The sequence below is a fragment of the Lampris incognitus genome, chromosome 11 (genome assembly GCF_029633865.1).
Source record: "Lampris incognitus isolate fLamInc1 chromosome 11, fLamInc1.hap2, whole genome shotgun sequence".
Classification (NCBI taxonomy): domain Eukaryota; kingdom Metazoa; phylum Chordata; class Actinopteri; order Lampriformes; family Lampridae; genus Lampris; species Lampris incognitus.
In genome coordinates, this window is record NC_079221.1 from 57575605 (window position 1) to 57589686 (window position 14082).

At 46.1% G+C, this 14082-nt stretch overlaps 1 protein-coding gene across 1 annotated transcript in view; it reads right to left on the reverse strand.

Annotated features, from left to right (window-relative positions):
- The window catches only part of LOC130120437 (titin-like), a 260908-nt gene that overhangs the window by 19817 nt on the left and 227009 nt on the right, over window positions 1-14082 (reverse strand). Inside the window, 16 exon segments of the mRNA XM_056288973.1 lie at window positions 2301-2603; window positions 2856-4587; window positions 5369-5703; window positions 6045-6344; window positions 6656-6943; window positions 7196-7489; window positions 7649-9415; window positions 9718-10023; window positions 10260-10410; window positions 10542-10693; window positions 10930-11229; window positions 11556-11843; window positions 12010-12306; window positions 12545-12847; window positions 13007-13594; window positions 13733-14029. Coding sequence (XP_056144948.1) covers window positions 2301-2603; window positions 2856-4587; window positions 5369-5703; window positions 6045-6344; window positions 6656-6943; window positions 7196-7489; window positions 7649-9415; window positions 9718-10023; window positions 10260-10410; window positions 10542-10693; window positions 10930-11229; window positions 11556-11843; window positions 12010-12306; window positions 12545-12847; window positions 13007-13594; window positions 13733-14029 — 7701 coding nt within the window.

The following is a 14082-nucleotide window of genomic DNA, read 5'->3' on the forward strand; positions in this document are numbered from 1 at the left end:
TATTAATACTTTAAATGCTGCAGCAAATACTAGCTGCTTTTGTTCTTTTGGTCTGATTTCGTTTGATGTACTTCCCCGTGTCAGAGGAAAACCACAAGTGTTGAAAGTCATGTTAGCTTTAGATGACCACACTGATGCAGGCAGGAGTGGAACTTTGGACCCTATCCACCCCTCTCAAACGACTGGCTTATGCTTAGGGTCCCCCGTGCAGGGTCTCAATGTGCAAAGGCAGCCCTTTTTTTTTTAAATGAACTCTGAACAGTTAACTTCAGTCGGTGGTTCTCAAATATGATGGTTATTATGGCTGGTGAGTTTAATGTGCACACTGACAACTCAGATTCTCTTGCAACCAACTTTTTAAATATTACCAACTCTTTTAACCTTGTTCACCATGTGTCCGACTCTACGCATGACCACGGTCACACGCTCCACCTTGTTTTTACCCTTGCTCTGTGCTTGAACTCTCTTTCCATGTGTGATTTTGTCTTTGACCATGAATGCTTTGTTTCTGACCCTTCAGCCTTCCATCAAATGCAGAAGTGAACAGTACACTCTTGCTTCTTCAATGCCAACTCTGCAGCTGCTTTTTCATCCTGTCTCTCTGATTCTTATACCCCCCCCCCCACCTGAATCCTCCCATGTTACTGGTCTTGTCACCTGGTTCAGTGAGCAGTGTGCTTCTGCGCTAGACACCACAGCTCCCTCACTACCAGGTCATCTTCATCAGCTAACTCTTTCCCCTGCATTAACTACAACATTCGTCATCTGAAAAGGGAGTCAGCAGAGTGGAGTCTAGGTGGAAGAAATCCAAATTCAGGGTCCATCTCCTTCGTCTGAAGAACTGCTGTCTATGCTCAACCAAAACACCAGAGGTGAGAGTTGAGGAGGAACCTCAGGGGAGGTTCCTGTTTAAAAGCCATTGCCTGGCTTAGAAACCCTGCCCATCCTGCTGGATCTGCAGCCTCCCTAGCAGATTGTGGACATTTTTTTGTCTTAATTTATGGACAAAATCAATAACATTCCATCTAATTTTAACATCGCTAGTATTTCCTCTGATTCACCAGTCTACTGTCCTATTCTCCTCTGATTTCTCCCCGGTCACTCTGCACAATCTCACTGGCACTGTATCCCATATGCACATGTCCTCTTGTCCTCTACATTTAACCTCCACCTGATTCCTTACAGAGGTCCTGCCTACCCTTGGCCCTGGCCTGCGCCACTCCAATGTCAATCTCTCTCCCACCTCTGGTTGTGTCCCTGATAGTTTTGAGATGGCATCCAACCTTTTTTTTTTTTTTAAAAACCTGCCCTCGAGCCAAGCCTAGCAAATAACTACAGACCTATCCTATATATACTACCATTCATCTCCAGAATTCTTGAAAAAAAGGATGCAATATCTTCAATCAATTCCAATCTGGCTTTCACCACCATCAGCGTACAGAAACAGCAGTATTACGAGTGACAAGTGACATCCTCATGCGAGCTGACAATGGCGGCGTTCTATCCTGGTCCTGCTTGACTCAGCTGCTGCTTTTGATACTACTGATCACTCCATCTTCGTTTAACATTTGAATAAGTGGATTGGTATCTCAGGCTCTGCTCTCAGTTGGCTCTCGTCCTATCTGTCTAACAGGAAGTTTCAGGTTGTTATAGACAACTTCCTGTCCTCAACTGCCCCTATACTCTGTGGAGTTCTACAGGGTTCAATCCTTGGTCAGACTGCCCTCGGTGTTTCCTCTTCAGGGCCGTGGGTCCCTGGGCCCACAGGATGCAGCAGACCAAGCTCTCCCAGCCGATCCAGCGTCCTGGGTGAGGCCGCCTCAAACGTGAATCTGCACCGCCAGCTTCCCACACCATCTCTACCGACTTGCCTTCCTTGTAAAGGGCTGTCATTTATACTTTTCTGGATATAACTGTATATGTATATTGTTTTTTTTCTGTATCTGTATCTTGTGCAGCACTTGTTTTAAAAGGTACTAAATAAATAAACTCTTAATTACCTTCTTACTTTTATTTTAGTACCAAAAGTCCGTAGAATGATCTTCAACACACACTAAAAATCAGTACTCTACTATCCTATGGTCAATTTAATACCATGATCACAAACCTCCCTGTTCCAGCGTGCAACTCTTTAAAACTGACTTTCTTTTTATTATTATTATTATTGTTATTATTATTATTATTATTCTCATCTGTGTTTTGTCTTATTTAGCGTGTCGGTAACTCAACATCATTGCAAATGAGGGCAACCTCAATGATTCTTCAAGTTTAAATAAAGGTTTGAATGAATGTTTACTTACCAACAGGGTTGAGTGCCACCACAGGTCTGGAGGCCTCACTGGCCTTGCTTAGACCTGCAATATTCATAGCGTAGACCCTGAACTGGTATTCCAGACCCTCAATTAGATTGGACACCTTGTAGTGGCACTCGGGGCACGGCAGCTTGTTCTCCCTCACCCACAGGATAGTGTTCCTCTCCTTTTTCTCTATCCAGTAGCCCGTGACCGCGCTGCCACCATCAGCGTATGGCAGGTCCCACTTGATGTTGATGGCGTTCGCTGATACAGACACTACATCTGGACGAGTAGGAGGGCTGGGTGGAACTGAAAGAGACAAGGTAAAGTGTTGGTGTGTGACGGTTAGAAACCATGGTCTACACTTGCAGTTTCAAAACACATTCTCCTTACTGCAAACAAATGAAAGTAAAATTGTCTAATTACAACATTTTCTAAATAAAAATATATTAAATTTAAGTAATCTTTCTCTTCATTTGACATTTGAAATGCACGTCACTATTATAGAATGACCTGTTATAAACATGGATGTTCAACCTGTACTGGTGTGTTAGCACTCACCAAACGGATGTTCAATGACAACAGCAGCCGACTCAATGGACTTGCTGACTCCAAACTTGTTCTCAGCACACACTCTGAAGGTATATTCCATGTACTTGGTCAGGTGGGTCACCTTAATGGTGGTCCTCTTAACGCTGGAGTTGACTACCTGCCATGAGGCGGAGCCAGATTCTCGTTTTTCCACAATGTAGTTAGTGATATCGGTGCCACCGTCATCAGCAGGCTCAGACCAGGACAGGGTGCAGGATTCAGAAGAGACTCCAGAGATTGCCACGGGCCCTGAAGGAGGGCTGGGTCTGCCAACCACCACCACAGTTACTGTGAATGTCTTCACTCCAGCAACATTCTCCAGGGTCAGGTAATACTTTCCGCTGTCTCCTCTCTTGCTGTCTTTCACTACTAGTGTGGTTCTCTCCTTAGTGGTCTTAATGAAGACTCTGTCTGTCTCCTTCAGTTTCATCTCCTCCAGCTTCCAGGTGACTTTGGGAGCAGGCCTGCCACTGATAGGGATGTCAATGGTGAAGGTATTGGAGGACTTGCAGGTGATGAGCTGGTTGGTGATGCTGCTGAGGTCAGCCGTGGGCTCAATGCGAGGCTCCTTGATCAGCACAGAGCCAAAGGTTCCCTGAGGCTCACTGATTCCAGCGTCGTTCTTAGCCTTGACTCTAAAGTCATACTCTGTGTTCTCAGTCAGACCCTCCACAAGCATCTTCAGGGACTTGGTCTCTCCACTCACAGTCCAGCGGTCAGTTCCCTTGGCTCTGCATTCTACTATATAGCCTCTGATGCGGCTACCTCCATCATGCTCAGGCTTCAGCCACACCAGGGAGGCTGTGGAGTTGGTGGTGTCCACTATATCTAGTCTCTTGGGTGGTGCAGGTTCTTCTGTTGCCACAATGGGCTCAGTCATCTCATGAGGCTCTCCCTTGCCATACTGGTTAACAGCAATGATTCTAAACAGATACGGCGCACCGATATCCAAACCAGTCACCCTGATCATCTGGCGAGAAACCTTGGAGCTGACCTCCTGCCAGGCCAGGCGGCTGGCCTCACGCTTCTCCACAATGTAGTGGTGGATGCGAGCTCCGCCGTCATTTGTCGGGGCATCCCACATCATAGTCAGAGCTCCACGGGTCACATCTTTAAAGCTGATGTCTCCAGGTGGTCCAGGAGTATCCAGCACTTTGACGGTGAAAGTGATAGACTTACGTCCACTGTTGTTCTCCAGGGACAGGGTGTATTTGCCAGCCTCATATCTCGTACAGCCTTCAATGGTCAGGGTAGAGAAAGAGTCTGTTGTATTGATATCGGCCATGACAGGAAGCTCACCATCCACCTTAGACCAGGTGGCTAGAGGTACTGGTTTACCACGGAAAGCAATATGGAGCGTGACAGTGCCACTGTTCTTGATGATGTGTGTCTGTTTGAAGCTGGCGTCAATGTCGATCTCAGGGGAAGTCAGTCTGTCCAGAGCCTGGACAGGATTGGGAATGACTGAGGACTCTCCCTGTCCAGATCCATTCACAGCACTCACTCTGAACTTGTAGAGTTCCCCAGCCACCAGGCCCTTGGCGGTGTACCTGGTGTGAATGCAGATCTGGTTGTTGACTCTGTGCCACTCCTCCAGACTGGCTTTACACACGTCAATGTTGTAGCCAATGATTTCCATTCCACCATCAAACACTGGCTTAGTCCATTCCAGTGTGACAGAGGACTTGGTAGAATCAACCACCTGGAGAAGAGAGGAGAAAATACATCAAAGTCAGATTTCTTTGAAATCTCTCTTAAAAGACAATTTCAACCTGTTTTCACTAAATTCTTTTTTTTTCTTCTTATATTATATTTGACTTTATTCTTTTATACTTTGCTTAGATTTGAATTCTGACATTTCATCTATTATTGCTTTGTTTTTTGTTTGCCCCCCCCCTTTTTCTCCCCAATTGTATCCGGCCAATTATCCCACTCTTCCGATCCATCCAGGTCTCTGTTCCACCACCTCTGCTGATCCGGGGAGGGCTGCAGACTACCACGTGCCTCCTCCCATACATGTGGAGTAGCCAGCCGCTTCTTTTCACCTGACAGAGGCGTTTCGCCAGGGGGACGTAGTGCATGGGAGGATCATGCTATTCCCCCCAATCCCACCCCCCCCCCAAACAGGCGCCCTGACCGACCAGAGGAGGCGCTAGCGAGCAGGACACATACCCACATCCGGCGTCCCACCTGCAGACACGGCCAATTGTGTCTGTAGGGACGCCCGACCAAGCCGGAGGCAACACGGGGATTCAAACCGGCGATCCCTGTGTTGGTAGGCAACGGAATAGACCGCTTCACTACCCAGGCGCTTATTATTGCTTTTAGCGCTATTGATATCACGTTCATTATGTGATGTCTACTGTCACATGGCTGGTTATGAAACGGTTCACTGAGTTAACTAGTCTGACTCGACAGAGACACATCCGGCACTCCTCGCATTTGCCTTTGCATTAACCTGTGTGGTGTTCTAATGAGCCTACCTTAACCACAGTGGGAGCGCTGGGAGTACTGGTTGGCTCTCTGCATTTAAACAGCCGGGAGGTGCTGCTGGCCGGGCCGACACCAGCTCCGTTCTCAGCCATGACGCGGAATTCGTACTCATTCCCCTCAGTGAGGTTGGTGACCCTGTGCCTCAGTTCTGTGATGGTCCTCTTGGAGGACACCTTCACCCAGCGTAGACTCTTCTTCTCCCTTCTTTCCAGGATGTAGTGTTTGATCTCATTTCCTCCATCGGACCTGGGCCTGGTCCAGCACAGAGTGATGCTGTCTCCAGTCACATGGGTGGCATCTGGGGTGCCGGGGGACTCGGGCACAGCTGGGAGAGACAGGAGAAAGCTGCTCAGCAAGAGTTTCTGGGAACAATTCCTGTCATGCACTGCACTGTTTTGTGAGTTATATGTTTACCTTAAATGAGCATAAAGTCAACAGATGAAGAAGAAAACAAAGTGAAGTTACTTTTAAAGGTCACCGTTCACTAACATTTGTATATACGCAAGGTAGCATACTTTAAAGACTGTTATTTCATCTTTCTTTTTTTTTCAGTCTACTCTTTGTTGCCCCTGGAAATGGAAATGGAATGATCCGCTGTGGTGACCTCTAATGGGAGCAGCCTGTACACAAGCCTGTCTGATACCTTCTGTGTGTGATGGTACTTACTGTATTGCATCTGAGCAGTGATGGGATCAGAGTCCAAAGGCTTGCCCACACCAAACTTGTTTACAGCAGAGATTCTGAACTGGTACTCGTTGCCCTTGATGAGGTTGGTGGCATTGAAGGAGCAGGCCTCACACTTGGAGGTGACCATGGCCCAGGAGATCCTAGAAGTCTCCCTCTTTTCCACCACATAATGAGTGATAGCAGCACAGCCGTCATTCTCCGGAGGATTCCACCACACAGTGCATTTCTCAGCGGTGATGCCAGTGAATCTGATGGGGCCCTCTACAGGTCCAGGGGTGTCTGAAAGGAAATGGGAAGGAGGGGAGTGGGTTATGCCATTTTTCTGCTGCAGTGCTGGTTGAGGCTATTTTGTCTTATGATCTTAGGGTTTTACCATTTACACATGGTCTTACTATTGGGGCTTTTTGCATTATTTACTCTGTCGAAGAACATGTAAGCCATTGCCTAGATGTTAAACTTAATCTGGACAGATATAAAGTTGAACGTGTAACTTATCAGCAGTTATTAGCTACGTGCTTCTAATAGACATTCTCTTTCCCACAGAACAAGCAAGAAAGTTAAGATACAGACATTTGTAAGTGTTAACCCACCTTGTACTCTGACGTTGACATCAGCCGTGTTGGCACCTGAGCTGTTCTTGGCCTCCACGGTGTAGATTCCACGGTGGTTCCTGTCAGCGTCACGGATGAACAGGTTGCTGACACCGATGTTGGTGGTGATTTCTATGTCAATCATGGTCCTCTTGTCAATCTCTTTGCCATCTTTGTACCAGACCACCTGGGGAACAGGCCGGCCCATTATACTACAGCTGAGCTTGACGTTCTCTCCAGCCCTCAGGGTCAGGGCTTGGTCTTTAGTCCACTCAATCTCAGGAGCGACTGGAGACAAGCAGGGGACATAACACGAGACATCGGATCAGCATGGGAGCAGGGATGTAGAAATCCTGATTATTTTTTTTAAATAACTTTCAATAGTAATTTTTTTGTAATTATGATAATCCTTATGCTACACATCTTCATTTCAACACCATAGTAACACCTGCCAAATAACAAACCATATCTAGTTTCTTTTTATGACAGCACATTACATGTGTCTATTTCAAAACACATTGATTTAGTGTGAATACATACTGCTCTCATCCTTGGTCATGATGTATCCAGAGGAGTTGGAAGGTGGGCTGATGGTGCCCACAGCATTTCTGGCAATCACCCTGAATTCAAAGCGGTCGCCGGCAGACAGACCAGTCACAGTGAACTGCGTCTCACTGATGTCAGTGAAGTTGCAGCGCAGCCATTTTCCTCTGCCCTGCCTCCTCTCCACGCTGTAAGCCACAATCTTACTGCCTCCATCTCTCTTAGGGACATCCCACTTCAGGGTGACTGAGTCTCTGGTCACATCGATACAGTTGGGAGTGCCAGGTGGATCTAAGAGAGAGGAAGGAAGGTTCTTCATTTATGTTTTATTTTTAAAAAATATTTTCATCAACTTGTTAGGTTGAAATGAATCATGAGTAAAGTATTATCTTGTCACAAAAGTTATTCTCTAAATGTATTTGCCAAAGTGTTTCAGTGAGCCTTACTCACCAACAGGGGAGATGGCAAGGGCATGCTTGCTCTGCTCACTAACAAGGCTGAGACCAGCGTTGTTCTCTGCATAGACTCTGAAGGAATACTCCAGACCCTCAATCAGACCAATGATTCGGTAGTCTCTGTTGGATATGATGGTGGAGTTCACCTTCTGCCAAAGAAGACTGTTCCTGTCCTTCTTCTCCACATGATAGCCCAGGATAGGAGAGCCTCCATCAAAGCTAGGGGCCTCCCACTGGATGGTCATGCCATCACTGGTGATGTTGTAGGCCACAGGCTTACCTGGAGGGCCTGGTGGTTTATACTGGTGCTGAGCAATGACATCAGAGGAGTTGAGGGGTTCACTGACTCCGTATTTGTTCTCAGCACGCACTTTGAACTGGTACTCAGTTCCCTTCACCAGGTTGGGGATCTTGAAGGTTGTCCTAACCACACTGGAGCAGACCATCTTCCAGTTAGCCTGGGAGGTCTCACGCTTCTCTACACTGTAGCAGGTAATCTCACCTCCTCCATCTTCCTTTGGTTCATCCCAGGAGATGATGATGCTTTGGGCTTTGATCTCATCAAAGCGGATAGGACCAATAGGCATAGAGGGGGGTCCTAGGGTGATTACATTAATGTCAAAGTAGTTCTTTACTACTCTGTTGTCCAGAACCAGTGTGTATTGGCCAGCATGCTCCTTCTTTGCTCCTCTGACTGTCACAGACGTCTTGTTGTCAGTGGTCCTGAAGCGGATTTTTTCACTCTCCTTCAGAGGCAAGTTGTCTTTCAACCAGCTGATAGCAGGTCTTGGTTTTCCCTTGAAGGGTAGCTCTATGTGAATGTTCTGACCAATACGAACAGCCAGCTCTCTGTTGGGGTAGTCTATGAGGTTGGCCTCGGGAGGGATAATCAAGTCCTTGACAGTGATTGGTCCGATCTGAGAGAAGTCGCTGGTGCCCTTCTCATTCTTGGCAAACACCCTGAAGTCCATGACTGCATTCTCCTTCAGTCCTGTCACCTCACAGGTGCAGCGCTTGCAGGTTGCACCCACACTCCATGTGGGGTCTTCCTGAGTTCTCTTCTCGATGATGTAGTCGCTGATGTGGCTGCCACCATCATGATCAGGCCTGGTCCACTGTAGGGTCACAGAGTTCTTGGTGGAATCCAACATGACTAGGTCTTTCACAGCTCCGGGGGTCTCTGTGGCTCTAACAGGCTCAGTGGTCTCACAAGTGTCACCCACACCATGCTCATTCTCAGCAGACACACGGAAGAAGTAAGCCACATCCTCCTCCAGACCAAAGACCTTGTAGGAGGTGTTGGCGCATTCTGCAGTGATAACCTGGTAGGCCTTCATGGTGGAGGCCTTCTTCTCTACAATGTAATTTGTGACAGGGGAACCACCATCAATCAGAGGAGCCTCCCAACTCAGGGTCAGCTTTCCTCGGGTGACATTTTTGATAATGAGTTTCTGGCAAGTGGATGGACTATCCAGAACCTTCAGGGAGACAGTGATGATCTTGGGCTCTCCCACACCATTCTCAATCTCCAGCAGGTACTTGCCACAATCATCTCGGGTGACCTTGGGGATGATGAGGGTGGTGGCACACTCTGTGCTATTAATGGTGTAGCGATTGTCAGCAGCCATATTGCGGTCACCACGTCGCCAGGTGACATTGGGAGCAGGACGTCCCTTTATGGGGATAAACACCTCGACATCACGGCCAGCTTTAGCTGTGTACTGGGTCGTCATGGGAATGTCCAGGTCCAGATCAGCTTCCTCTGTGGGAAAGAAACAGGACAAACAGGGATTAGTCAATTAAATATTAACACCATTATCGTAATATCATTCTAATAATACATGAGTAAATTTGCAAATTAATGTACAATGAACAAGATTTAATTCTAATTACATTTACCAGTCAAAAGATTACAAAGAGAAAAAAATATATATATCTTTTTTAATCTCGCTTTTGTACTAGCAAATATGTGTCCAAACCGACATATATAGAGACAGCTATTAAATGTCAAATCAAATATCCATAAACTGTGAAAACCATAAAAGTGCTTGAGTGAATACAAACCCAGGATATCCTTGGCTTGGATAGGCTGGTACATCTTAATGTCTTCTCCCTTGCCCTTGCAGTTGACAGCAGAGACTCTGAAGAAGTAATACATTCCAGGTTTGAGGTGGGACACCACATACTCGCAGGTCCTGACTTCTCCCTTGGAGCTAATGGTCACCCACTCTCTCTCCTCCGTGTTCATCTGCTCCACCTCATAGTGGGTGATTTCACTGCCACCATCATACACAGGCTTCTCCCAGCCCAAGGTGATGGAGCTCTTAGTGGAGTCCACCACTCTTAGTTTGGAAGGCTCCCCAGGAAGGTCTGGGTAGGAGAACAAAGAGATTATTTTCAAAAGTTAAATTTTAGGCACCAGTGGTGTCAGAGAGACTGTAAAACCAAACGTCAAATAAAGTTAATCTTTCTTTTCTATGCTTCAAGTTTAAAAGAAGTTTGTTATGTTGAGAAAAGCCTCTGAACAGTGGACACAGTCTCTCCAGAAAGGGTTACTGTGCTGCTAATGAAGCAGAGCTTGTGCTGTGGGCAGGTTCCGGCCATACCTATAGGATCGTATGCCTTGTAGAGATCAGAAGCCTCAGAGTAGTTTCCTGCTCCGGCCTTGTTGACAGCACACACTCTGTACTGGTACTCATTATTCTCCACCAGGCTGGTGACCTTCTGCCTGGTATCTCTGATGGTACCTTTCACCACCTGGTACAAACACACAGTTAAAGTTTTGTTAAAGTGTTGTTAAAGTTTACTTTTTATTCCTTACATCCCCCTCAAGAACATGAATGTTGAGTGCTGGAGAATCTCTTCAACAGAGAGGTGGGGGTACACACCTTAAACCACTGTAGACTCTTCTTCTCTCTCTTCTCCAGGTAGTAACCATCAATGTCACTTCCTCCATCCAGCGCAGGCCTCTCCCAGATCACCGTCATATTGGACTTGGTAATCATTGTGACCTTGGGTTTGGATGGTTCACTAGGAGGAACTGAGGAAATGAAAATTCACAGTTTAGATGAAAACAATACAAACCATCATGAAAAATAATGACACAGTTAAATACAGGAGCAAAGGACTGCAATATCCAAGAAAAGAATATAAGAAAATAAGCAACAACAAAACATGTTATTTGACTGGGATGAGGGAGTTTTTTTTATTTTTATTAATCCATCTTTAATCACCGCAGCTTTGATTTTATGTGTGTATGTTATTCTCCATACTTACCAAAAGCATTCTTTGCAGTGGCGGGTTCGGACTCTAGGGGATCCCCCACACCATACTTGTTGACTCCTCTGACTCTAAATATGTATTCGTTACCCTGGATGAGCCTGGGGACATTAACAATACAGTCCACCAGCTTCTCAGAGATGATTGACCACATAATCCTGCTGGTCTCCCTCTTCTCTACTATGTAGTGGCTGACCATGGCACCACCCTCATCAGTAGGCGGAGCCCACATTATTGTGATGTTGTCAGCTGTCACCTTCTTGAATTGGATCTCACCAGCTGGAGGACCGGGTTTGTCTGGAGGAAGGGATAGATTTAGAAATGTAAGTCATATAATTGAGTCATTTTTCAAGATTTTTTGTTTTATTTTATATTACATTCTTTATTGGGTGATAAATTAACTTATTACCCAAATTTAGAGGGAATGTGAATTATTTTGAGTGGGAAAAACCTTTTGGTATATCAGTGTCATACAGAGCCTGCAATCTGACAACTACTAATTTACTGAGCGATTAAATTAGAATCAAATTATTTGTTATTTGCAATATGCAGTTACTGGAATGTCAAGCTTTATATCAGTAGCACTAGTAATATTTTGAGTAATAACAATATTATTTTAATACCAAGAATGAGCAGTCTGACAGAGGCGAATGCTGATCCCAGAGAGTTCTTGACCTTGACCTCATAGGTCCCAGAATTGAGGCGGGTAGTGTCCTTCAGGAACAGACTAGTGGATTCAAATGTGTGCTTAAAGGAGAGCTGGGCGCTGGGCTCCAGCTCTTTACCATCCTTCATCCACTCAATGGTTGGGGCGGGCTTGGCTTTAATGCTGAACTTGAGCTCCACAGCAGAGCCAGCTTTGTGCTTCACCTCGTTAAGATACTCCTGAGGCATCTCAATCTCTGGAGCACCTGGAGATAAAACCACACAGCCACCAACAGCTACTTTAACAATCTGTTATACCTCTATACTCTGTAATACATGTTTGGAGTAAAAGAGAACAGAGTAGAGTCGATCAGGTATATCAGTGATAATGATCAATGACAGAATAATCTGCTGTCCAGTAATTCCACCCACCATAGGTGTCCACACATGTGGCAGGTCCAGCAATCATAGAAGGGTTACTGATGGAGCCCACAGCATTCTTAGCCATGACTCTAAACTCATAGCTCTCATCCTGGATAAGGCTGGTCACTGTGAAGCGGGTGTCAGTGACATTGGTGAGGTTGGCTTTGCTCCACCTGCCGCTCACGCTCTCCTTCTTCTCGATGATGTAGCCAGTGATCTTAGAGCCGCCATCATAGTTAGGTTTCTGCCAGACCAAGCTGATGGAGTTCTTGGTAATGTCGCTGATACGAACATTAATGGGAGGCTCTGCAGGAACACAGTTGATGCTCAAACTCAGACAACTACAAACAAACTCTTCATCTTTTCAATTCATGCTTTATATTTATGTGTAAAAATGAATAGAATTCAAAGATTAAAATGCTTTTATAAATAAAACATTTTTAAAAATGGCTTTATCATACTAAATAAATGCTATAATCTTCTTATCAATATGACCATTTGGAGTTAATATACAGTTTAAATCAAATCTGGAGGTCTTGCTCACCGCATGCATCAATAGCCAGCACGGCATCAGAGATCTTGCTGACAGTGCCAACTCCAGCAGCATTCTCAGCTGCCACCTTAAATTCATAGATGAGTCCTGGATTGATGTTGGTGACCTTGAAATGTGTGGCACGGATCACAGTCTTGTTGACCTTCTGCCATAGGATGCTGTTTCTGTCCTTCATCTGGAGGTGGTAGCCAAACACGTGGCTGCCTCCGTCTGACTTGGGCTCCTTCCAGGCCACTGTGATGCTCTCTCTGGTGACAGCAGTAATCTCTGGAGCTGATGGAGCATCAGCAATGGCTGCACAGAGAAAAGTCAAGGGTCAACACAATTACCATCACAAGAGAGAGGAAAAGCAGAGTAGAAGTGAGGAGAAAAGAGGAGAGCAGAGGAGTTGGGTGCTGATAGATGAGAAACCAGAGTAGGAAAGAAAAGATAAAGCAGAGAATCCAGTCTTACTGTAAGGCAGGCTAACGGTGACAGGCAGTGAGTCGATATGTTCACTGATTCCATATCTGTTCTCAGCTCTAATTCTGAACTGGTATTCCAGTCCTGTAGTCAGCTTCATGATCTTCATGGTGCAGCGAGCCACAGCAGAGGACACCTCCACCCAGTTGGCTGTGGTGGTCTCTCTCTTCAGTATGATGTAGTTGGTAATGGGGCTGCCACCATCGTATGCTGGTGGAAGCCACTTTAGGCATACACTGTCCTCTGTGACTTCAGACAGCTCCACAGGTCCCAGGGGAGCACTGGGCCGATCCAGAACCACAATGTTCACAAATGACTTGGTGGTTCCGCTGGAGTTGGAGGCTGTGATGTCATAGCGTCCAGAGTCCCCAGCAATGCTCTCCCGCAGGGTGATCTTAATGCTGTCAGGGGTGACCTCAGCATTGAACCTCATGGTGGATTTAAGCAAAACGTTATCCTTGGACAGAGAGACCTTGGGCAGGGGTCGGCCTGTCAGAGGAATCTCACATTTAAGGTTTGAGCCTGCTCTGACATATACAGTGTTGTGAGGGAAGTCCTTCATGTTGATCTCAGGAGATTCTGAAGAAAAAAGGAACAAGCAGAATTATGATTATATAAAAACATATCTGTTGTAACATTAAACTGACTATGATGTTTACTACAGTTACTCTTGCCCAGTGTTTTATTTGACCAAACGTATGTCTCCGTCTAACTCACCGAACTGGTCTTTGACCACCACAGGGGTGACCATCTCCTTGACGTCACTAAAACCAGCGTGGTTCTCAGCTCTGACTCTGAAGAAGTACTCAACATTCTCCCTCAGGCCAGATACAGTGAAATGTATGAACTTGGTGACACCACACTTGACCCATTTCTCCTGACCCTTCTCCAGTGCCTCCACGAGGTAGCTGGTGATTCTGCTGCCTCCATCCTGTTCTGGTTTAGCCCAGGCCAGGGAAACACTCTCCTTGGTCACATCAGTCACACCCAGCTTGGGTGGTGGGCTTGGTTTCTCTGCAAGGGATGAATTTGTGATTAACTGGAACAGTCATATGAAGGCTGGTTTA